At 42.8% G+C, this 23,948-nt stretch overlaps 1 protein-coding gene across 1 annotated transcript; it reads right to left on the minus strand.

Moving 5' to 3' along the window:
- Nucleotides 1–5,102: 5,102 nt before the first annotated feature.
- LOC145395860 (putative ornithine decarboxylase) lies at nt 5,103–21,156 on the minus strand. Its single transcript, XM_080269386.1, has 6 exons — nt 21,076–21,156; nt 18,199–18,295; nt 12,720–12,796; nt 8,468–8,640; nt 6,015–6,216; nt 5,103–5,288 (listed from the first exon to the last, which is right to left on the minus strand). The coding sequence occupies exons 1-6, from the start codon at nt 21,154–21,156 to the stop codon at nt 5,103–5,105; spliced, it is 816 nt and encodes a 271-aa protein (XP_080125512.1).
- Between the last annotated feature and the right edge of the window lie 2,792 nt (nt 21,157–23,948).

A 23,948-nucleotide genomic window follows, 5' to 3' on the forward strand; every position in this document is an offset into this window, starting at 1 on the left:
ATTCTGGCTAGATGGATGGCCTGGTTGGGCCCAACCAGGCCAGTCAGCTGGTAGCTTGTTGGCCAGGGTCAAGTGGGCATGGGAGGGTCTGGTGGCTTCTATATTCCTGGAGACACCCCTGAATGGGTCCACTGGTGGTTACCTGCTTATACTCTTCTGTTAGCCCTGGAGTTGCTAGTGGTCCTAAGAAAAATGTATGGCCTCCCCTTGTTGGGGTTCATGGTGGGTGGGTGAGGGACAGGGAAGTGAATGCTTTATGTCTTGTATTTGGCAGATTCCCTTAGTACAGGTAATTTTTTTCCACGTACAGCTGGTTGCCAGGCCTGTGAGATAGCAACTCATGGTCACACTGCCTTTTCTATTGGCACTCCTGCTTCATCCTTGACTTTGGGTTCAAATTTTATTGCCACCCTGGCATCTTTCCAGGTCCCTAGGGACTGTCCTTCATCGTCTGAGCATCCTGCTTAGAGCAGGAGATATTTCCCGCCAGTCTGGTACAACTTCAGAATGCCCTGCTGTTCTGTCTGAGCCTATTTCAAATGTGAATATTACCTTGTGTTGAAATCCTCTGGGGCTAGATCAGTTTTAGATCTTGACATCTTTGACCCTGGGCATGCCATTGTTTCTGCATGTGGCTGTGAATCTATCATCTCCTCCCAGGGAGATGATAGTATCCTTGTAGAGAGGTCCTCCCAAGAAGATAGCTCCTGTTTGGTAATAGTGTGAACTGTGTTCTTCATGCTACCTTTAACCAATGGGGGGGGGGTTCCCATGACCTTCTTCAATACTCGGAGGCAAGACTGTTGGAGGAAGTGCGAGCTTCTGATGTGGTGACATAAGTGCTTGCAGCAGAAGATAGATGGTATTCTGATCCCAACTTAAACCTTGTTCTTGACCATTTATCAGTCAATGTTGCCTGGCTCTGAGAAACTTGCTTGGCTGTCATGGCCTGTGAAGGCTTATGTGCCGACTCCAAAGTGGTGTTTGCACGGTCGATGGTGTGGGCTTGTTAATTGCTTTTGTCACCATGCACAGGCTGGCCTTACTGCTGTCTGTCTCCTGTGGCAGCTCAAGCCATGCCAGTGACTGCCTGAGACCCCTTAAATGCTACCACAGTGAGGATGTCCTTTCTGCATCTTCTCAACACCGTCCATGTTACTGCCATGAAAATGAGATATTATCCATTGAAACCCTTCGGAATGTTTCATTCTCTGGAGCAAAAAGGAGGGCTGTGCTTTCTGGAGCTCCTGTGTGCCATCCTGTGTCTCAGAACTGCCTTGATCTGTTCCATCACCTACTTCTCCGTCTGGTGTTTTATTTGGTGCTGTTCCGGAGGTTCCTATTGCTTTTGAAACTGGTGTTCATCCATCCTCTTCTGTTGTTTCTGGTCCCACTTCAGTAGCAGAGGATTTGTGCATTTCCATGGTGGTAGCAGATGTCCATGTTGATGTGTCTCCTTGTCGTCCCATGTCCAACCTCCCCAAACTTCCTTGTTTACCTGGCAGGTATCATTGTGGTTCTTCAGACTCTTCTGAAAATGAAGACCTTCCACTTAAATCCTCCATTGTGGAACCTTGTGTGAACCTCTTTATTGTTCCCCCTGCCCTGGAGTCTGGTGAGTCTAGCCAGGTGCAGTCTGAAGCCGATGTTTCGCCAATGGTCCTGCCTCCTCCCCCCTCACCCGGGTGATGGTGCTGTGCTGATCGTTGGCACTCTAGTTCTGCCGCATAGGATCTCATTCTCACAGGGTTCAGGCCCTGTGAAGTCTGCTTCTATTTCTGAGGCTTCTATTGGTGGTGCTGGCTGCCATAATTCATCTAGGGCAGCCTGAAAGCCACCCTTCAAGCAAACTGTTCCTCTGGCTCAGATGAAAAATGTTGTCAAACTTTCTTCTTCCTCGTCCTCATGGTTTCCTTTGGATGGTTGGCATGATGTGCAGAACCCTGGTGCTGGGCGGTCTCTTTCTAAATGCCTTCCTAAGCATCAGCCCAAACTTGCTTGCTTGTCATGGACTATGCTGCCCCACACTTTGTCATGCTTCTCCCTTCACTATGAGTTCTGTAATTCTAGAATTATTATGGATTACATGCCAACTGGGAGGAATTCGTCATCTTGCACCATGGTTTTCACCTGTATGCATGTGCATCCAGGAGACTTTGTTTGGTCATTCTGCACCACCTGGTTCTTCTGGTTACCATGTCTTCTGTTGTGATCCTGCTCCAGGCCAAGAACGTCATGGAGGTCCTCCTTCGTCGTGAAGTTCCATCCACTAATCTTAACCTTTCCACTCACCTATAAGCTATTGTCATTCAGATTTTTTCTACGCTGTCCAAACAGTTTGTAGTCCATATTTCCCTCCTACTGCTACTGTCGAAAGGGTAGATCTGGAACACTATCTTCATGACCTTCCTTCCCTCCTTCTTTTACAGGGCTATTTGAATGGTCATCGCCTGCTGTGGGGTGACAGAGTGGCCAGTCCTCGAGGTGCTATGCTGGCCACCTTAGTGGAGGATGAGCAGGTGGGTGCTTTGACTTCTAATGAGATGATGTATTTCCATAGCCAGATTGGAACTTTTATTGCTACTGCTTTGTTGCTTTGCCCAGCTGATGCTGTTATAGATTTTAATTGGAGTCTGTTGCCAGACTTGTACCCCAGTGACCATTTCCCATTACTTTTAACTGCTGCTGTGGGTAAACCACACACTAGTCTTCCTCCCTGGGTCCTGGATAGGGCAGACTGGCCACTTTTCGTGGAATTTAGTTCCACTGATTGTTCTGTTAATTATTTTAGAAAATTTAATAAGATGGTGTCTTACTTAACCTGTGCTGTGACCAACAGCCCTGTGATCTGTTCCAAGGACAAAAGGTCTGTTTCGTAAACGTCTGGTTCCTTAGTGAACCCCTGGGTGCAATAGTGTAGTGAAAGCCAAATGGGTTGCCTTCTCTCAACTTTGTCACCATCGTGGGGATCCTCAGTATTTGGTGCCATACAGAAGGGCACGAGCTCATGCACAATGGGTTTTACAGGAGGCCAGATGCTCATCCTGGAATGGTTGTTTCCTCCATCAGTTCGAGGACTTCCCTCACTCAAGTGTGGAACCAGGTGAGGAAAATTACAGGAAAACTTACCATTCCCTCCCCTCCTGTTTTATTTGAAGCAGGTGGGACTGTGACTGATCCTTTTGCTGTTGTGGAGTTGCTTGTAGAAGGATTCAGATTTACCTTTGATATGCCACCATCAGCACACCAGAGTCTTGTGGTCTCAGTTTTACCTCATCATGGGGGAGAGTCTTATAAAGACCTCTTTTCTATTTTTTGAAATATTGGCAGCTTTGTCACAGTGCCATGATTCCTGTCCTGGCTGTAATGATATTCCTTATGCCTTTTAACGTCACCAATCATATGATTATTGTCACTGTTTAACAAGGTCTGGTATACTGTGAGTTTCCGGCTTGTTGGGGTATTGCTGTAGTTATCCCTATCCCCAAGCCAGGAAAGGAACATCTACAGGCAACAAATTATTGGCCCATTTGTCTGACTTCTCATTATGTGTAAGGTCGTGGAAAAGATGGTGAAAGGTCAGCTTATGTGGTTTGTGGATAAAGGTGACTTCTTATGCCTTGTGCACTATGGTTTTCGTAATATGCGGTCTACCTCTGATGCCCTACTATCCCCGGAATCTTTTGTTTGTGAGGCTTTCCTCACAACCAACACAGGTCATGTTCTTCTATCTGGAAGAGGTACATGACGCACCCTAGCGTCATGGCATTTTACTTTCTCTTCAAGTGTTTGGTCTTCGTGGGTGTGTGCCTGTTTTTATTCAGCAGTTTTATCTAACCATTTTGTAAGGGTCTGAGTGGGGATTGTACTTTCTAATGCCCGTGCCTTCCTTTAAGATGAGGTGCCAGAGAGGAGTATCCTTAGCGTTATTCTCTGCTGTGATCATCAACAGTGTATTCAATGCACTCCTGGACAGAGTACATGATTCACTATATGTCGATGACCTTTCAACTTCCATCACTGCTTCTCAAATGTCTGTAGTTGAGAGGAAGTTGCAGCTGATTCTTAATACACTTTCCCAGTTGACTGTCTCATGAGTTCAGTTTTTCTTTTACAAAGAGAGTGTCTGTGCACTTCGTAGGGTTCACTCAGACCCTGACCTGTATCTCTATGGTCACAGAATCTCTTGTGTGGAAGAGACTCGGTTTCTGGGTCTTATATTTGATAAACAACTGACTTGGGTTCCTCCTTTGCATTATGTTGAGGAAGCTTGTAGTAAGGTCTTGAGTCTTCTTAGGGTTTTGGCTCATACCTCTTGGGCTGCTGACCATCAGACCATCCTCCTCTTGCATAGGTTCCTTATTCTTTCTAAACATGAATATGGGTCTGAAGCCTACTCCTCTGCGACAGATGCCCGTCTCTGGATGTTAGATTCGGTGCATCGTGCTGGTGTTAGTGTGGCAAATGGGGCACCCAGTTCATCCCCGATATTGAGTTTAATGGTGGATGCTGATGCTCTCCCTTTGAATTTACATTGCCAGTCGTTGATGATGAGGTGTTGCTATCATCTTCATCGCCTTTCGGCCTCATTGCCTTGTAGCGTGCTCTCCCAGCATTCCCATTCTTCTGTTTATGACACTCATATTACATTCCCAGAGCCCTTTGGTTACAGGGTCTGGTCTTTTATGTCAGTCTATTCTGTCCCTTCACTGACATCTGGTCCTGAGAGTGGGTTATTGGCTTTTCCCTTGGGTTACGTTTTGTAGATCCCATGCTGGTAAAATGAGCTCGTTTCCCAATTATGTCTCTCTCTCTCTCTCTCTCTCTCTCTCTCTCTCTCTCTCTCTCTCTCTCTCGAACATGCTTCTACTCATGAGAGTTCTGTCCCTGTCTATACAGATGGATCAAAAACTGATAGTTGAGTAGGCTACGGTGTCGTCTTCCCTTCCCTCAGTTGGGGAGGTAGCCTTCCTGGTATTTTTTAAGTTTTTACAGTGGAACTGACTGCGATTTTTTTTGCCCTCCAAATCATTTTAATCTCTCATTTTCTGCTTTCGAGATATTTATTGACTCCCACAGTGTTCCATCTGTACCAGAGACCTTTAAATCATCTCATCCACTGGTTTTATCAACTTCTCTTTCGCCGTCGTGGCCATCATGTTGGGTTTCATTGGGTTCCTATACCCATGTGGGGGTATCCAGGAAAGAATGGCCTGATGTGCTGGTCGAGGCTGCATTGGCTCGCGCTTCTGCCACTGTGTGATCCCATTCTTCTTTACATCAAATGCCTGCATATGATTTTTACCCTTTTATTGGTGGACAGATTCGGTATTGTTGGCAAGTGTGCTGGGATGCGGTCGGGGCTAACACGATGCATGCTGTTTGTGGTGAGATGGACTCCTTCACATAGTGAGGCTTGTTTTGCCAATGGAAGACAGCTATGTGCCGGCTGCAAAGTGGCCACACCCGATTCTCTCATGGATATTTATTGGAGGGCGTTCTGCCTCCTTTCTGTGAGGATTATTTGGTCTCCCTGACTGTTCGTCAGCACTTGCTGGTGGAGTGGCCCAGTTTTGGGGATTTACACCGTCAGTACCTCTGAGTACCAGGCGGATGATGGCTTGTACCGTCTTTCATTGTGCCCGGGAAGGTGGCCTGTTGTATGGGAGGGGAACCCTCAGGTTTATGGAGGCAGCTGGATGCTTCATAAGATTTAGTATTCCTTGTTGTTCCTGTTTTCAAGGTTTAGTGTTTCTTTTTTGTGTGTGTGTTTTTAGTGATTTTAGTATGCTTTTGTGTTTTCATTTTTACTTATGTTTTAGATTCTTATCTGCTTTTATTCCTCGTTGTTGTCTGTTGCCTTCTTGTTCGGTGGTGCATGACCCTGGCGGTTGTGCCGCCATTTTTTTTTTTTACATCGGTTAATCAATCAGTCAATCAATCAGTCCCCCCAAAAAGCAAGCATGACTCAAAATTTCTCTCCAGTCTTATATCCCAAGGCTTAGAAAACTTACCTTGTGAACAGCAGCAATGGCTTTGTAGTAAACTGAGGGGTTCACTGCATTGGTGCCCACATGGAATGAAACACCAACCAACTGTAGGCCCAGTGACTTTGTCTCCAGCAGCAGTGCTCCTGACTCCCAAGACTCCACTCCAAATTTACACCCAATGCTGCCTTGAGCGTCTGGGTCATCATAGCGGATCCGGAGTACCAGTCTGATGGAATGGTTGATGAACTGCTTGGCTTACATTTTGGTCCTCTGCTTGTTAACTCAAGATAATTTAAGATAGGAAAAATGGTAGAAGACAATCCATACTTTCCTTCTGGAGATACAGGGGGGGACAAGGCTTCACTACCACTGTCCTAATAAATTAAGCCGTCAGAGACCTGCCTATTTCCAGTTCACCTTTTGCATCATGGAAGATCCTCTGATGACCCCTTAGATTCAAACTATAGTGGGTTGTTCTGTACATATTACGTAAGCTTGAGCCCTTAGCCACATCACCACCGAGGGTATAATAGATTTTCAGGAATACACTCGATTAATTTTTCAGCAATGGTTACAGATAAAGTTAGAGTGGCTTAATCTTTTTGTCACCAGATTGTTGTTGCAGATTTTGCAAATGAATTAATTCTTTATCTACAATTACCCTTAGCCGGTTTGAACTACAGCATGATACAATGGCTGGTGAATTATTTGAAATACATTATCATTACCTGATTCTTTTAGCAAGGCAGGCCTCCCCTGAACATAATAATACTGTCTGACAGTACACACACACACACACACACACACACACACACACACACACACACACACACACACATCAGCATAGTGTTCTTTGATCTTATGCAGCTTTAGGATGATGTTTAAAAGTTCCTTACAAACTTCACTACTATGGTGTTTTCCTCCAAATAAACTGTCCAATGGCAGCAAGAATACAGTTTATAAAGTTACGTCCTTGAGGTTTTATAACTGAAATTACGTTGAAAAGTCTTCATTCTAACCGTTCACTAAAAGCGGTCTAAAAATAACTACTGTATTTGTCGGTATATATATATATATATATATATATATATATATATATATATATATATATATATATATATATATATATATATATATATATTTTATGTGGCCTAAAACTGCCATCTCTCCATCTTGAATCCTGGCTTGTAACAATGGATTAGCATTATAGTCGCTGCGCGTGACTCTGAGATTGTCATTATCGTACCCTGGCAACCTACCCGTCAACAGTGCGTTCGATTTCGTGTATAATATGCGTATGATTCGTGTATAATATGTTAATGTATAATAATATCCGTGTATAATATATTCGTGTATAATATGATTCGTGTGTAATATGATGCGAAATTGGACGCACTGTTTACATATTGGTTGCCAGAGTATGATCGTGACAACCTCAAAGTCGCGCGCCGTGACTTTACAGTAGAATATGACGTAAATCACAGAATCTTGAATGGTGGGTTGTAACAATGGATTAACACTAAAATATGACGCAAATAACAAAAAAGTGTTGCTGCACCTTAGAGGATCCTTGATACGTCGAAAGCGACAAGTGAAGAGGCCAGGCAGTTAAACAAAGGCAGCTGAACACTTCTGGGTTTTAATCCTCCTAAGCACAGCTGAGGTACAGTCGCAGAACACTGGCTTTTCTCTCTCACGTTAGCTCCGTCCTTCAGTCACAACTATTCGCGCAATGTCCGTTCACTGACTCACTGACTGACTCAGATTGACTGCTCCATCTTTCGCTGATTAGCTCTCACAGTGACTCACTAACGGTCACTGACTCTATCACTGTCCGTCCGCCACGGATTCATTGACTGACTCATGTTCACTGATTGTCCATTACTGACTCTGACTCTCGCTGCCTGACTGGTTCTGACTCGCTGTCTCACACAAACTAATTGTCCACCGCTCTCTGGCTCACACACCAAATCTTACCCACTGTCTAAACCGAACTGAACTGAACTGAACTGAACAGCAGCGCACACACAGCTCACTTCATTTGTTACACTTGGCTAACTGTCAGCAAGTGGGAAGGGTCCCTTAGTTCCTCCCCCCCCCCCAGGCTCCAACCACCAATGCAGCCCGGAACATTCCAGGACTTAGGAGAGAGCTCACATTTTCTCACGCAATAATCCACACAAATTAACTATGCACAATAGCAATAATAACAAGAACTAATTAATAAGGTAGGACAAAGTAAACCAAAAGCATGCCAAAGTCTCCAGACTTTTCCCCCCATTTCCAGATATAAAACACTAATCCTACCGGCATAACATTGTGGAAAACGTGTAGAGTCGAAGCCTTATCTTTTTCTGCATCTGAGATGTGTGAAATCAAGTACAAAACAACGTAAAGTCTGCGCCATTGTGTGATGAAAACTGTCTGATGGTAGCAAGAATGAACTGAGAGAGAGAGAGAGAGAGAGAGAGAGATACCTGGCATCTGGGTAATATTCCTTGATGTTGTGCAACTCTGCGATGCTGTCGAATGTCATGAGAGAGACCTGGTGTTCCCTGGCACGGAGCAGGTGTGGAACTCCCTTGCAGGGGAGAGACAGGATGATGTCTGATGAGGGTGTTACTAAATCAGCAACTAAATCTATCTCGCCCTGTGGGACAAAATTAGGAAGAATCTTAACTCACTTAGCTCGAGAATATCTGTTATATACACTTCTTGTTCTTTCCTAACAATCTGCTCGGTTAGGAGGAGACTTGTGTATCAAGACGTAAGATATTTCCACCCTGGTGTTTTCAGTACAAGAAGTCTCCCATGAACTGAATGAAATCATCTGGAGACCACGAAATAAATTATGTCATTGTAGGTCATTTTCACCCGAGGATATCCCAGAAATGTACAGTACGGTACATACATAAACACATTTTCATATATACATTAACTATGTTATTTTTATGTGTGAGTAATATAATATACCTTTAGTGTTTACACGTACATGTATACAGTATACTTACCGTTTTTGAACTCAATAAAAGAAGTGCTCAGCCACGTTGGTAATTGCATTAAATCTTATAAAAAAAAAAGGTTACATTTAGTCCCACTTCTTTAATTAGAAATTGTTCATGATCGTCCATATTCTGTGATGTATTTTCACTTATCTACCTGTTTTGTATTCATTATAAATTTGTATTAGAATTAAAATTAATAGGGTTATGACAGAGTATAATCGTATAACGTTATCAACGCTAATTGTGGGTGGTGAGCTGAATGAACGGAAGGCAATGATTGTTTATGTGTGTGTGGATGAGAGAATGAGAAAGTATGTAATGGATGCAAGAGCATACAGAGGCTGGGGAAGTGGACTCTCTCACCATCACTTGGTGGTGATGAAAGTCAAGGTACAAATACAATGGATAAAGAGGAGAAAAGGGCATGAGGAAGGAGTACATACAGAGAGGGAATAAAGGAGGAGGCAGAATATTAGACAGCAGCAGACGAGCGACTGGATAAATATGATTTGGAGCAGATAGGGGAGGTGGAAGATTTATACATGACATTCAGACGGAAGAAATCTATGCAGCATGTGAAGTGATGTGTGGGGTGAACAGAAGATGAAAAGGGTGCAAGGAACAGCATGGTAGAATGAAGAGGTGAGACAAGCTGTGGCGCAAAAGAAGAAAGCATATAGTGACTGGACGGAAAGCAGAAGCATGGAGGAAGTTGAGAGACGGAATAGAGAGTTATGTGTGGAGGAGAAGAAAGAGGTGAAAAGAATAGTAAAGGAGAATGAGAAGCGAGTGGATGATGAGTTTGGGAGGAATTTGAGTGTAAAGTGGAGGAAATGTATGAAAATATTCTGGAAGGAGGTATGAAAAGTTAGACAAGGTATTAAAGAAGGTAGTAAGAGAGTGAGAGATAAAATTTGGTAGATTGCTAGTGGAGAAGGAAGAAACAGTGAGCAGAAGGAGAGAACACTTTAAAGAAATTGTCTGCGAGAATAAATGGCTGAAGAATGGCTGGAAAAAGGAGGGAGATGAGGCGGGTGGAAGAGATCCGTAGGATGGAAGTAGATGAAGCAATGAAGAAAGTCAAAATGGGGAAAACCCCAGGAGTGTGTGGTGAAATGCTGAAACAAGGGGGAGAGAAGAGAAATGCGCCATAGGACTGAAGGTATTAATGACCCTCGTGTACTAGACCAGCATATACCTCATCCATGTTTTGCTTTTATAAACAAAACCTTATATACTCACATAGGAACTACAGTGAAAGCATTAGTTCAGTGAGCTTTATTTTACGACACTGACACAATCAGCCAGAGACGTGTAATCTGTTCTAATCTTTTTATCTATCTACCTATATATCTGTCTGTTGCCAGGTCCCTTAACCCCCAAAAGCTTGGTGGTTTTACGAACCCGAAACTTAGTGATTTTTTTTTTTTTTCGCTGTTTTCAAGCAGTCATAGCTTCGTAACTACAGCATTGAAGAACTTTCACTAAAAAAAAATCAGAATATTCACCAATCCTTTATCTATCCATTGCAAGCATCCCCAGGTCTCTAGATTTAAGCTTTGAGTAGGTAGGTAGTGATGACTGGAGGCAATTTTTGGGATCGGGGAGAGCTGCGTTCAGACGAGTGGCTGAGTCAGCAGCTACAGCATACAGCCCACGCATCTGCCCGAGCCAAATGGAGAGTCCCTGCTCGCACTCGCTCATGGTTCCCCTTGCCCCACCTGAACCTGACACTCCTATCCACTGTCCTCTGCCACTGTCGCATGAATGAACCATCACACCTCTTACGTGTGGCAAAGAGAAAAGAAATTCCAAGGATTATTTTACATTACTTACTGTGAAGGACCACTTTACTTTCCTTGCAAGTAAGTTTTCTGTGTTGTGCAAGATCTCTTTCGTTATCCCCGAGGGCCTTTAATTTTCTTACACCCATAGTTTTCTTTATCATCATTATCGATGGTATGAATTTAGCTAATTTCTTACATCTCAACAGGCTTCTCTCATGTGTATAAACTGTTGGTTATCGTAACAATTATTTATCTTCTACAGCTTATATATATTTTCTTCTACAGTCTTACTTCACTTAATGAATACTGTATATTAGTCCATACTTTCATAAGCACTTCTTAACTTCACTGAAATTTTCTTTATTTTTCAAGCCACTTATTCAGCTCATTTCTTTCTTCACAACAGGCATATCACAAATATACAAATAAATCCTTATTTGTAATTTTCTTTATCTTCTATAGCTTACCTATATTTTCTCTATAATCTTCACTGAATGAATACCAGTAAAGAGCACTTCGTGAGCGCATGATGAGCGAGCATGCGCCATATTATCACAGTTTCCCTCTGTTATAAAATTATAGGCAGACTCACCGATATTCAATTGCTAGAGCTGATGCCAAAAGACACAGTTTTATAGCGGAAAATCTTTTTCTATCTTATTTCGTAATTAAAGCATTCCGATCAGAGGCAAACACTTCCTTGGAAAACTAGAGATTCCAAGGGATTCCTATGCGTTCATTAGTGAGTTTTTAGTTGATAACAAAATTTGTGGAATGAATGTATAACATGAAGAAAGAATTTCAACTCTACTTCTGCTTTACATGATGGTCAGGTTGAGCCGGGCTGGGCCACTCATTTCCATACATAACTGAGAGTAAACATCACCCGCTCACAAGTAATCAGTCATTACTTTCATGAACACTTACTCTTCATTCAAGTTTTCTTTATTTCTCCATCCACTTTTTTAAAGTATGGTACAAATGTATTTATATATGTTGCACTTTCCGCACACCCACGGTGTCATACTGGGGTGATGTGGATAGTGAAGAGAGAGGGTTGAGGTACTGCAAAAGCAATGGGAAGGAGATGGGGGCCATATGGAGTGATTGGCACGCATCACGTTACTTCTCTATGAAGTAACTCTTGCTCTCAGACATTATCTCTGCGCTCAGTAATGGTGTCACTGTCATTTCTAAAACTCTCCCAATTGAATTATCACTCAACCCCTTCCCTGCATGAGTGGCAGGCAAGGCAGGGGTGGGAGGTGGCAAGGGTCGGGCAGCCACTCACAGCAGCAAGTAAATCGAACATGTGAAATCTTTAGAAAACTTTTCTCCTAGCCCTCCTAATTCCCGTGAAGGACTGGCAATGTAGCTCACCCCCTCCTATATGCATGCCTACACCACACTGTGGGCATCACAGAAAATGGGTGGGAATTCAAATGCTGGCAGGAAACACAAAGAGTCTTGCTGTAATCCGAGATGCCCCGACCCCGTTTTGTGACAGCTCAGGGCGTCATCTTAGCCTTAGGAGTTAATTCCGGTAGAGATGGCAACAAACAAATCATCTCCATGTCGCCCTGTCTGATGCCATTAAAATAATGTCCTCTCTCCCTAACTCTCACTACCCTCTTTCGTATATCTCTCCACTGTTTCTCTTCATCTCATCCTTGGTCTCTCCCTCCTCCTCGCTTTGTTATCCCTAAAGAATATTATTTAAGTGGGGGGAGAAATTTCGAAGTGTTGGAGTTTGGTATAGCCTCCATTAAACTCCTGTTTTGTAAATATTCTAAGCTGAATTAGAGCATCCCGTAACAGCAAGAAATAAACCGTATAAAGAGGATGACTATATAAAGAGGATCATCCCGGAATGGCAACAATAAAAAAATCTGTAATTAAATGACAGACCCAGTACCAGCCAAACCTCATATACTCACATAAGAACAGCAGTCAAAACCCACACCCAGAGCCGCCAACACCTCCAGCAAGGCGCCGTGGAGGTTACACTTGATGGCTGTGAGGGGGGAGGCACGGACTTAAGACAAACAATTTGAGAAAAATCTGAAGGTTTGAGTTTTGATGTGCGGTTCATCTGTATTTTTAAACTGTTGATACTTCTACTTTTAAAATTTTCAGATCCTTTTTCTGGAGCCCTTCCACCCCATGTAACGTGGGACAGAGGCTTAAGATGATGATGATGATGATGATGATGATGTCAGTGGAAAAGTCCAATAAAATGCTTTTATCGATTCATATTCTTTTTTTTTTTTTTTTTTTTTACAGATGAATAGAGTAAGGAAACAATTAAAATTATAAAAAGACTTCTATGCACCAGATAACACGTGTCCTGCACTGGTATATAATCTGTAACAATTGGACTTGAACACTGCAAGTTGAAATTTGTAGGAAAACGGATCTGGAGAAGCAAGTTTCAAAAAGAACCAGTTCGGAGTATAAAGGAATTCTGATAGGCAGAAGTTCCACAATATGACAGTATGACAGTCAAGTAATGAGACCCACCAGATGCCCGTGTAGCATGGGGGAAGGCGTGGAGAGATGGCACAATAGATTCAACTTCATCTGAGCATTTGCCAGTAAAGTATTTGTAAAATTATGCATTGGATGCAAAACCTTCTCTTACTTGTAGAGGAGTTAGATAATTTATAATTGTAAGGTTATCAATAATTCTAATAGCTTTGTTCTCAATTTTTTCCAGTTGTTTTAGTGCAATCTCTCCACATCTGCTCCATAAGGCAAGCAATATTCAGGCTGAGAGCTCACATGTCTCTTGTATATATAGCTAATTGCTCGTCAGTGAAGAAGTTACATATTCTGTATAGTAATCCAAGTTTCTCTGAGTTTAACATGTGATCAACATGAAAGGTCCAACTGAGATAAACACAAGTATTTTCATACTTTGAGATGAGAATATTGGTTGCACTGAAGGTAATACTGGAATCAGGCAATATCAGTCTGCTCGTGAACTGGATATATTTGGTTTTCCTATTATTAAATGAGACAATCTCATCTTGCCCCCATTCAGTGATATCAGATAAGTTTTGATTCATGAAGATTGCTTTGCTGAGTTGAGAGTTACATACTTTGTGAATAGGTGGTTAAGAGTAGAGGAACTGTGAGGTGTCGAAGCATCTGCATTTGAGTGAAAGGGACTACAGGTAACGGACAAGAGATCAATAATAGAAATGAGGAACAGTGTTGGAGCCAGAACTGATCCTTGTGGCACACTGGCATTACTCGTAACTGAATGGAAACTGGAATAAACATCATCTACCTTTACTTTTGTATTTCTGTTCGTGAGATATGAGGAAATCAGTGAGATGAAAGATAATATGCCATAGCAAGGGAGTTTGGATTGCAGGGAACAGTGTCACACCCTGTTAAAAGCTTTAGAAATATCAAGAGCTACTGCATGGGTTTCTCCATGTTGGTCAGTTGACTGAAGGACTGTATGAGTAATGAGACTGAAAAATCAACAGTGGATCTTTCGTAGCGAAAACAATACTGTCTGTCACTAGTTAAGTTGTTGGATTCAAGATGTTTAACAGTGTGCTTATTAATAACAATATCAAAAGCTTTATAAAGAAGAAATGTAAGAGCTATGGGTCTGTAATAAGAGGGATCATAGGAACTTCCTTTCTTTGAAAATGGGTGGATGTTGGCTTCCTTCCAATAATTAGGGGATGAAGAGGTACGTATGCGTAGTATGAATAATTTTGCTAGAACAGAAGCAAGTTCTGGGGAACACCTCTTCAAAACTACTGGTCGAATTCTATCCGGAGCTGCAGCTTTGTTGGATGGTAAATTGTCTATGATAGATTTTAGGTATCTAGTATTGTATCTTTAGTGGAGCAACTTCAGGAGAGTTGAGTTCTAGTACAGGAAGGCTCTGACAGATTTCCTCTGTGGTAGAATTTCTGGGCAAACATACTACCAAGAATGTTAGCTCTTCCACGTGGGTCATCTACAGTGTTTCCTTCTAAAGACTTTAGTGGAGGAATGGGTGGTGACTTGTTAAATTTACTATTGAAAGAATTAATAACTAAGAGTGACCAGAATATTCTACTGTCATTGGGATTATTTAATATTTTGGATGCTTGGTTGTGAAGAAAGTTTGATTTAGCGAGATTTATTACTGCTTTTGCTTAGTTTCTAGCAATTATAAATGACTGGGGGTTCGGTAGTTTTTTACTTTTAATTATGAGTTATATGCTAAAGACATTTGGGTCGTTGCACTGGCACAATTGCTGTCGAACCAATTTGGGAAGTCAAATTTTTAGTAAATTGGTGTCAGGGTATTAACAATTCCATACCAGCTTGTATTAGGTCATTTATGTGGGACTGGGTAGAACTGATGTCAGTAGAGAAGAAAGACTGCCATGGAATATCAGCTAAATAATCTCTAAATCCATCTCAGGCTGCCCAATCATAGTGCCATCTGGCCACCCTTACTGGCTCAGAACGGTGAGGTTTCGGGCAGCTGATGAATAAGGCTTTGATGAGATTGTGATCAGTCGATCCAAATGGTGACAATACCTTTGCTGTATTGATCTGGGTTACTTGTCAGGAATGTGTCCATGAGACAGGCACTATGGTCAGGATGATCTGATGTCTGGTTGGTTGTCTTATCAGTGGCATGAGATTAATCAATGCATTCTAGACCAGTATCGTCAGTTCTGGCAGAATACAGTAACCTCTAAATTATGGATGTTAAAATCACCCAACAGGGTAATGTCAATAGCAGGACGAGGTTAAAATTGATCAGCTGTGTGAATGGCGTCAAATACGATGGGTTCTGGTGAGATCTCTTTATGAAACTATGTGATATGCTAAATAATGTTAGGAATAATGAAGAGAGAAAAATTAAGTACATAGGGAATGACCGAAACACAGTAGAAGGAATGGCATGTGACAACCTTTGTGGAAACGACCATGTTCCACAAATAAATAATAAACGAATATAACACAAGAATGACAAGATAATGGCTTTGGAATGCAGCATCATAAAGCAATGAGTTTTATCACTCAAGGAGCATTATAAGAGACTTAACCATCAATACCTTGCAACGTATTTATTACCTGTGATCTAGTAGGGTGGAGAGGAGGGGCTTGTATGTGTAGTTTGGAATGTATTGATGGTTGACTCTGCAACACACAACATCTGCATCAAACTGGAGGTGGAACAACATAACCGTAGACTATTTAGTTAGACTGGCAAGACAGCTGTAGCCAGAAATGACATGAGTGATGATCATATTATTTTGTTTCTTTAACCCGTCACATCCTGATGACATATGGGTACGTCACAACTTTTTTTCACACTGAGACCTGACGACATTCTGGTACGTTCTGCAATTACGAGGTCTGTCATTTGCACACTTTTCAAGTTTCGCAGATGCGTTTTGGTAGGCTTATGCGGGAGACCTTCCTCTACCAGATGCCATGCGGTGACACTACCTGACCCCACATGACCCCTGCACGCCATCATCTCAGCAATTCACCTGTTAGCAGTGACCCAGCCAGTAAAGACATGTCGTGCCACGATCTCGCCAACAATGAAATTCAAGCTCCCCTTGATGCCTTCACAGGCCAGAATGATTCCCCAATCAATGACGATGTGGAGGACAAAGATTATGTGGCACCAGAGGAAGAAACAAGCAGCAGTGATGAGGTGGTACTGTTGCCAAGGAAGATGCAGTATGTTGATGTGTTCGGTGAGTGAAACAATGCTTATATCGCCTATATTATTGTGTGAAAACCAATATGTTCTTGTACTATATATAAATTCGTACCAAATGAACAAATATCTACCTATTTTGAGTGGTTTGCAATAGTTACCCCTACCATTGAAAACATGACAGCAGCAACACATGCCCAGAGAAGACAGGGCCAGGTGTTCGGAGGGACACCTGTATAGCGGACTTATAAGCTCAAGTAAGCATTTTTTTTTTTCCAATGTATCTCATAAAAAGTGGAGGTATGAACAAAAAAAAAAATCGAAAATCTGCCGGGATTGTTAGGGGTCATTGGTGAGAAATCTGCCGTGATGCAACAGGTTAATAACTCCCCGACTCCACCAATCTCTCTCTCTCTCTCTCTCTCTCTCTCTCTCTCTCTCTCTAATACCATAAGTAAATTTTGTTCAGTTTAGAGGGAAATTTTGGAAATAAGAGGGGTTAGCGATATCTTTCACTACCGAAAGTACTTCTTGTGCTGAATAAAACTAGAAAATAAAAATCCTTCTAAAATGATTAAGACGTAGGAATGGCAAAAGTGCACAGCTATGAGATGAAAAAAAGCACAGAAACAAGAGCATTCAGGATGGGGGAAGATTTGGAGACCTATACCCATTATTACATTCCATGCTTTAGCCACAAACTTGTAGCTGGTGGAATGTAGTAATAGGTATAGGTGTCCGAATCTCCTCCCATCCTCAATGCTCTCTTGTTTCTGTGCCTTTTTTATCTCTTATCTGTGTACTTTTGCCATTCCTACTTCTTAACAATTATTTGAGAAGAAATTTTTTGTTTTCAAGCTTATGATCTTTTTGTGGAAGTATAATTATACATAAGCAAGTGCCAGATTTGAATTGTTACATGCATATCATACTGAAAGGCTAAAACGAGGGTGCCTTCCCGTGAAAAGATGTGTTTTGGTACATTCTTTAACTGTAGGTGATCTGTAGATAACCAATATTGTGCAAAATGGCATACTTACGGGTGACCGCAATGCGGTTTTCAGGCTGTAATTCACGAACCATAACTGAATGCTTTTCTAAACGTGAAAGAAATATCTACACTTGACAAGAAGCGTTTTGGTGTACAGCACGCTCACGTACACCTTTTTGTTTTGAAGTTATGACTGATGAAGAAGAAAGAAAGAACGAAATCGGTATTTTTGCGGTTCGATTTTGCAATTCCTACGAAGGTTAGCAAGATTTTGTGAGTACTTTTGCACTGGAATAGCGAAGGTCTTTTAGTTCATAAGCTTAGAACTGGGCTTGCCAACCATATTCGCGCAAATGTTCCCATACCCCATTTACAGGATGCTGTTTTGAACCTGCGCCATTCCTACTTACGGAGAGTCTACTGCACTCCGTGATATTCAAAGGATGGGAAGAATCAGTGGTGTGCACAGACTAGTTGCGGAGCAGGGGCTCTAGTTAAAAAAAAAAAAAAAAAAAAAAAAAAGGGAAGGGGGTAACCTCTCCTTTGCTGGTTCGGAGAGAGAGAGAGCAAGAGAGAGAGAGAGAGAGAGAGAATGAGAGAGTGAGTGAGTGAAAATCAGTCTATGACGGCTCTTTGTGACCGGCATGGCAAAGGGGCAGTGGCTTTAACCCCCTTATGTGTACACACCTCTGGCAAAACTATATTAAAAGCGATATTGTGGTGGACTGACCGTAGAAAATCTTAACTCTGGGCATAAGAGTCCTCCACTGCTTGACCTTGGCCACCACCTGGTCCACATCAAACACGTAGAAGGCGTCCCTCTGACCCTGCGAGGGGAAGAAGAAAGCTGAAATGAATGTCACTCGACTGTACCGTTCTTACGCTAACTTGGCCAAGATTTTCGTCCTTTTGTAACTCACTTCACATACCTCAGTGGCAGAAAAAGACAATGCTACGGCTTTGCATCCTTTCCATACCATCTCATTTTGACTGCCATCATAATTTACTGTCAGTCTATTATTACAACTCAGTACTGATGTTGGAGAGATGATAATTTTAGGCCAGGTTAGAGTAAAAACAATGTAGACGAGTAATCCAGGCAGAAAATCAAGTTTTGGTATGTTCCCATTTTCTCTACATGCAACAGTCGACGTTACATCCAGGTCCCGAACTGTACTGCACGGTGAACAGGGACAAAGTGGGATATGGGGTCTGTTGAAGAATTGCCATTGTAGATTTCCTAACACGTCTTTTTTGATGGTTTATTATGCACCTAATTATTTTCTTGTTTATATACTCGTACCTCTTTTGTTGTAGGGGGGCTGTGGGTTCAGCTTGCAGCCACTGAACGATGTAATTTACGGGTTGGTCTGTAAACTGAGCCCCAATAGGAATTAATGTAACAGAATTTTGTGTGTTGCAGGGATGAGTCAATGGCTAATGTGTAAGTGGTTGTGGGAATGATAGCATGAAATGAATAAATGATGCAAGCCCCACAGCACGCAAGATATCGCCCGGCGGAAAGTGGGGTGTTACATATGAACCATCCTGCAGATTAGAAAAGTATCCTAGCTTTGCAGGGGCTCATGAAGTCTGTGTTCATCCCTCCCTGTTCGTAAAACCTCTCTGCTGTGAAAATATATTAAAACATATTACTGGATAGAAGGGTTTAATCACTTTGGCGTGAATTCTCGTCTGTCAGGGATGCCCTCTAACACCTCTTCAATGACACAGAGCGACAGTATAATCTTATATGTCCTGTGTTCAGATTATATCAAAGTTAGGTAATACGAAAGGGAGAGTTAATAAAACGGCACATAAATCGCTAAGGAAAGGGCGCATCAGAGCCTTCCTAACCAAAAAAAGGAATACGAACCTTTATCTCGGTGGTTCGGCTATAAAGATCCTTGTTGCTCATATGCTGTTTACTCCAACTCTTCAGTGGAACAGCGCTGGATGCCTTTTCACTTCTAGGGCTGTCTTTTCATTAGTTGAAGAAGGCGTCTGGCACGTCTTCTCCCTAAGCTATCACTTTCCATGACTCTTAAATAGAGTGTCTAGCATCTCCTCTCCCTTAACTGTTTATTTTCTATTGTTAAATCTTCCATGTGTGTTATTTACAGTACGTCTTTGTATATCGACATATAGTTCATTCACTTTATCTTGGTGAAGAATTTTTGTCTTTTGTAGCCTATCTTCCATAGGTCAGAGTCAGAAAGACAATATTACGGTTCTGAATCCTTTCCATGGCACTTCTTTGTGACTAGTATCATATTCTAGTGTTCGTTCTCTTGCTTCATCTGAACATGCAAATGGAGAGATGGCCGCTTAATGCCTATTTAAAATGAATGGGGTATAGTTTATATAACGGGGGACAATAATGTGATCTATATTGGAACACGTTGGTAAGGAAGAGGTACTATACTCGTTTTACTTTAACTGACTTTTCTCCAACTAGAATACTGAGCTATAGCAAGGGATTAACACAAGGACACAGTACCTAACAGGAAGACGTGCCATGGAAGGCATGTAGAGCCAGAGTACTGTCATGTTCTGCCACCGAACTGCATTGAACAAGCAAAGGGACTAAAATCTGTGCCAAGTTTAAGTGAATGGGTGTAGTAAGCCGAAGAGAATGCTGGCCCTTAAGTCCTAGAATTCGGAGCTTCGATTTATGTTTTATTTCCTGCCGTGGATGACGACATGAGGTTCACAGCATCTCCCCTTCTCATTCATAGGATTGTAATAGTGCCCACCTGACTTTAGCAATATAAGGTTGTCAGTATCTTGACTCTGTACTCATCAGCAGCTTCTATAGTTTCAAGCAAAAATGAATCACTGCTATTTGTACAACCTCAGGAAATTTGAATCTTCGAGAAGAAAAGTTGTATAATTCCTCGAACTCCTAATAAGAGAGAAGCTGTTAAGAAAGGTCTGTTGCGATTTAACCCCAACATGCTGCGGGTTTTCCGATGTTGCACACTCCACCCCATGGGAGATATCCGTGACGGAAAATATATCTTTACTTCAGACCCTGATATCTGCCAAACTATAACAGCCAGAGAAAAAATTAAAGATACATAAGACTCAACAACTCTTCCTCTTTCAAATGAAAGTAACCGCACGTCTCCAGGTGGTCCCACCAATGCATAAGGATAAGTTAAAGTTCAATAGCGGGAAGACGCTTGTGGCTATACACGTCAACCAGCATTGCTCTGCGCCCAAAATCGTGACGGCTAAAACCCGTCAGCTGGCGGTTAGGGGTTAAGGTTAAGCTGAGAGTGTGAAAGTGAAAAAGCCCTCACAGCATTCTTTCTGAAGCATGTCATGATTATACAACACGAATGACGCCTGAACTACATAGTGTGTTAAAGTTCAGAAAGGTTATGAGAGGAAAGATACTTTAAATTTTTTCATTAAGAATAGATTCAAAAGCGTTACAAATACGAAGCATTAATGCATTTTTGTGATAAAGGGTTGGGGACAGTCACCCTTCATAAAGGCAGGTCGAATGAACATTTCACTGTTATAGCCGTACTAAAGATGACTATCAGATTTAGAGAACTCAATACTCCTTGGTGATCTCAGATTTATATACACGACTGACAAACTTCGGAACTTCGGTTTCTATGGCCTGCTGCTGGGGATCACCTTGACGTCGTGGCAGGGCCTGAAGCAAGGCTGGCATTGCCACCTACTCTGAGGCCTGCCTACCTTTGCAGGTTTCTGCATCTGTTGGCCTTGTGGACCAAGCACCCCCAGCATCACTGGTGGAGGAGGCCTGCTGGTGATGTTAGTCCCTGCCCATTTGCCATCTAGGGTGGGACTGTTGCCTCCCCACGTGTTTGCCGTGCGTGGTGTCCCGTAATGCTGGGAGATGGGAGTCCTGGGGGTTGAGCGATGCTGCACGATGTGCCCTGCAGCTAGCAATACAGCTCTTTGCGGTGAGATAGGCAGCCTGGTTGGGCTCGACCAGGTCAGTTGGTTGGTCATCCATTGCCTAGGGTCAAGTGGGCATTGGGGGGCCTGGTGGCTCCTATTGTCCTGGATTCATCCTTCCCCGTGTCACCAGGTGGTTGCCAGCATATACTCTTCCGCTACCTCTGGGGTCGCTAGTGGTGTTGTCCCTGGCATAAAACCTCCCCTTGTTGGGCTCGATGGTGGGTGGAGGGTTGGGGAATGAAGTTATTTTTTGGTCTATTATGACTGGAATTCCCCCCAGTTTTGGTACTTGTGTAGCAGGTGGCCGGGCCCACGAGTCCCCAACAACCAGCTACGTCTCTGCTCCTGCCAACCCTCTACCACGTAAGACCAACAAGGGTAAGGAGCGCTTTCGAGGGAGCAGCACACAGCCCTCAAGGAAAGCGTTATCACCCTTCACTGAGACGATGCCTGGTTTCTTTGTGCCTGAACAATACATGAAATTCCTAGTACTGAAGTTGACTGATGGGTCCTCCTTCAGGGACCAGAATGCGTTTAAGGTTCACCGTGACCTGGTCAAGGCTTGTGGGTCATCCCCAAAGGTTGTTCCACAAGCAGATGGGTCACTCCTTACAGAGGCCAGGGATGCTGCTCAAAGCACCTCCATCCATGCCATCAAATGTTTAGCCTTCTGTGATGTCACAGTCACCAGTCATTCCACCTTGAACTGAACTTGGGAAGTTGTTTTCTCTAAGGAGTTCCTTAGGTTCTCGGAGGTGGACCTCCTGGACGGGCTGAAAGACCAGGGAGTAGTGAAGGTGGAGAAGATAAAGAAAAAGGTAAACAGGATACTGACCGGCATACCATCACTGGTTGTCACCTTTGATCGGTTGACATTGCATGATGTCTTAGAGGCAGCTTCCTACCACCTTTGGGTTAAGGCATATGTACCAAGACCTAGGCGATGCTTCCATTGCCAGAGATTTGGGCCTGTCAGCAGGTCTTGTTGTAGGAACATGCAAGGTCTCCGACAGGTGTGTCTTAACTGTGGTGGTAATTCACATGGTGGGATGGACTGCCCGCTTACCCAGATTCATCAACACAATGTGACCAGTATAAGTTTGAGAATGAAGTCATGTCAGTTCGAACCCATGAGAAGATTTCTTTTGCAGAGGCAAAGGAAAAGGACAGAGGGATGTTTCTTTGCCCTGGAATTACCTTTGCTTCAGCTGTATCGTAAGGAGGTCCCACAGTACACCAAGACTATACTGCATGCTGCCCCACCTACTTCTCAGGGTAATCAGTCATCACAGACATCCCAGTTGGGGGATGTTACTGTGACTTATATGAGCCAGGTTTTAAAGGAGGCCAGGCGTTCATTCTGGAAGGGCTATGTTTCCTCCATCAGTTCGAGGACTTTAATCACCCAGGTGTGGAACACGGTAAGAAAAATTTCAGGAAAATTTACTGTTCCCTCCCCTCCTGTTTTATGTGCAGCAGGTGGAACTGTGACTGATACTTTTGCTGTTGCAGAGTTGCTTGCCACCGTCGGCGCCTAGAGTCCCGTGGTCTCAGTTTTGTCTGCTGGGAGAGAGTCCTACAATGTTCCATTTTCTATTTCTGAACTCCAGGCAGCTCTGTCTTAGTGCCATGATTCCTCTCCTGGTTATGACGATATTCCTTATGCATTTTTACATCACCTGTCTGATGAGTCCCTTTTGTTTTTCCTTTCACTTTTTAATAAGATCTGATGTTCTGGAGAGTTTCCGGCTGTAGTTATCCCCATCCTCAAACCAGGTAAGGACCACCTACAGGTGACAAATTATCAGCCTATTTCTTTGACGTCTTGTATATGTAAAGTTCTGGAAAAGATGGTCAATGTTAGGCTTGTGTTGTTTTGAGAGAGAGGTGAATTCTTATCCCCTGCCCAGTACGGTTTTCAAAAAATGCAAACTACCTCTGATGCACTACTGTCCTTGGAATCTTCTGTCTGTGAGGCTTTCTCCAATAACCAACACCAGGTCACAGTCTTCTTCAGTCTGGAGAAGGCATATGACAGCCTGGCATCATGGAATTTTACTTTCTCTTCATGAGCTTGGTCTTCATGGGCACTTGCCTATTTGTATTCAACAGTTTTTATCTAACCATTTTTAAGAGTTCGAGTGGGAGGAGTGCTTTCTAATGCCCATGCACTTGAAGATGGAGTACCACAGGGGAGTATCCTTAGTGTTACTCTCTTTGCTGTGGCCATCAACAGTGTAATAAGTGTACTTCCGGATGGTATACGAGGTTCACTATATGTCAATGACCTCTCCATTTCCTTCAGGGCATCTAGAATGTCTCTGATAGAGAGGAAGTTGCAACTGGCTCTTAACAGAATTTCTGTCTGCGCAGACTCTCGCTGCTTCCGTTTTTCTTTAACAAAGACAGTGGCTATGCATTTTTGTCGTCTTTGGGGGGTTCACCCAGACCCTGACTTGAATCTCTATGGTCAGATAGACGTGGTTTCTGTGTCTTCTGTTTGATAGACGACTAACCTGGGTTCCTCATATTCGTTCT

The sequence above is a fragment of the Coenobita brevimanus genome, chromosome 33 (genome assembly GCF_032717465.1).
Source record: "Coenobita brevimanus isolate Jiangsu-jjx chromosome 33, ASM3271746v2, whole genome shotgun sequence".
NCBI lineage: Eukaryota > Metazoa > Arthropoda > Malacostraca > Decapoda > Coenobitidae > Coenobita > Coenobita brevimanus.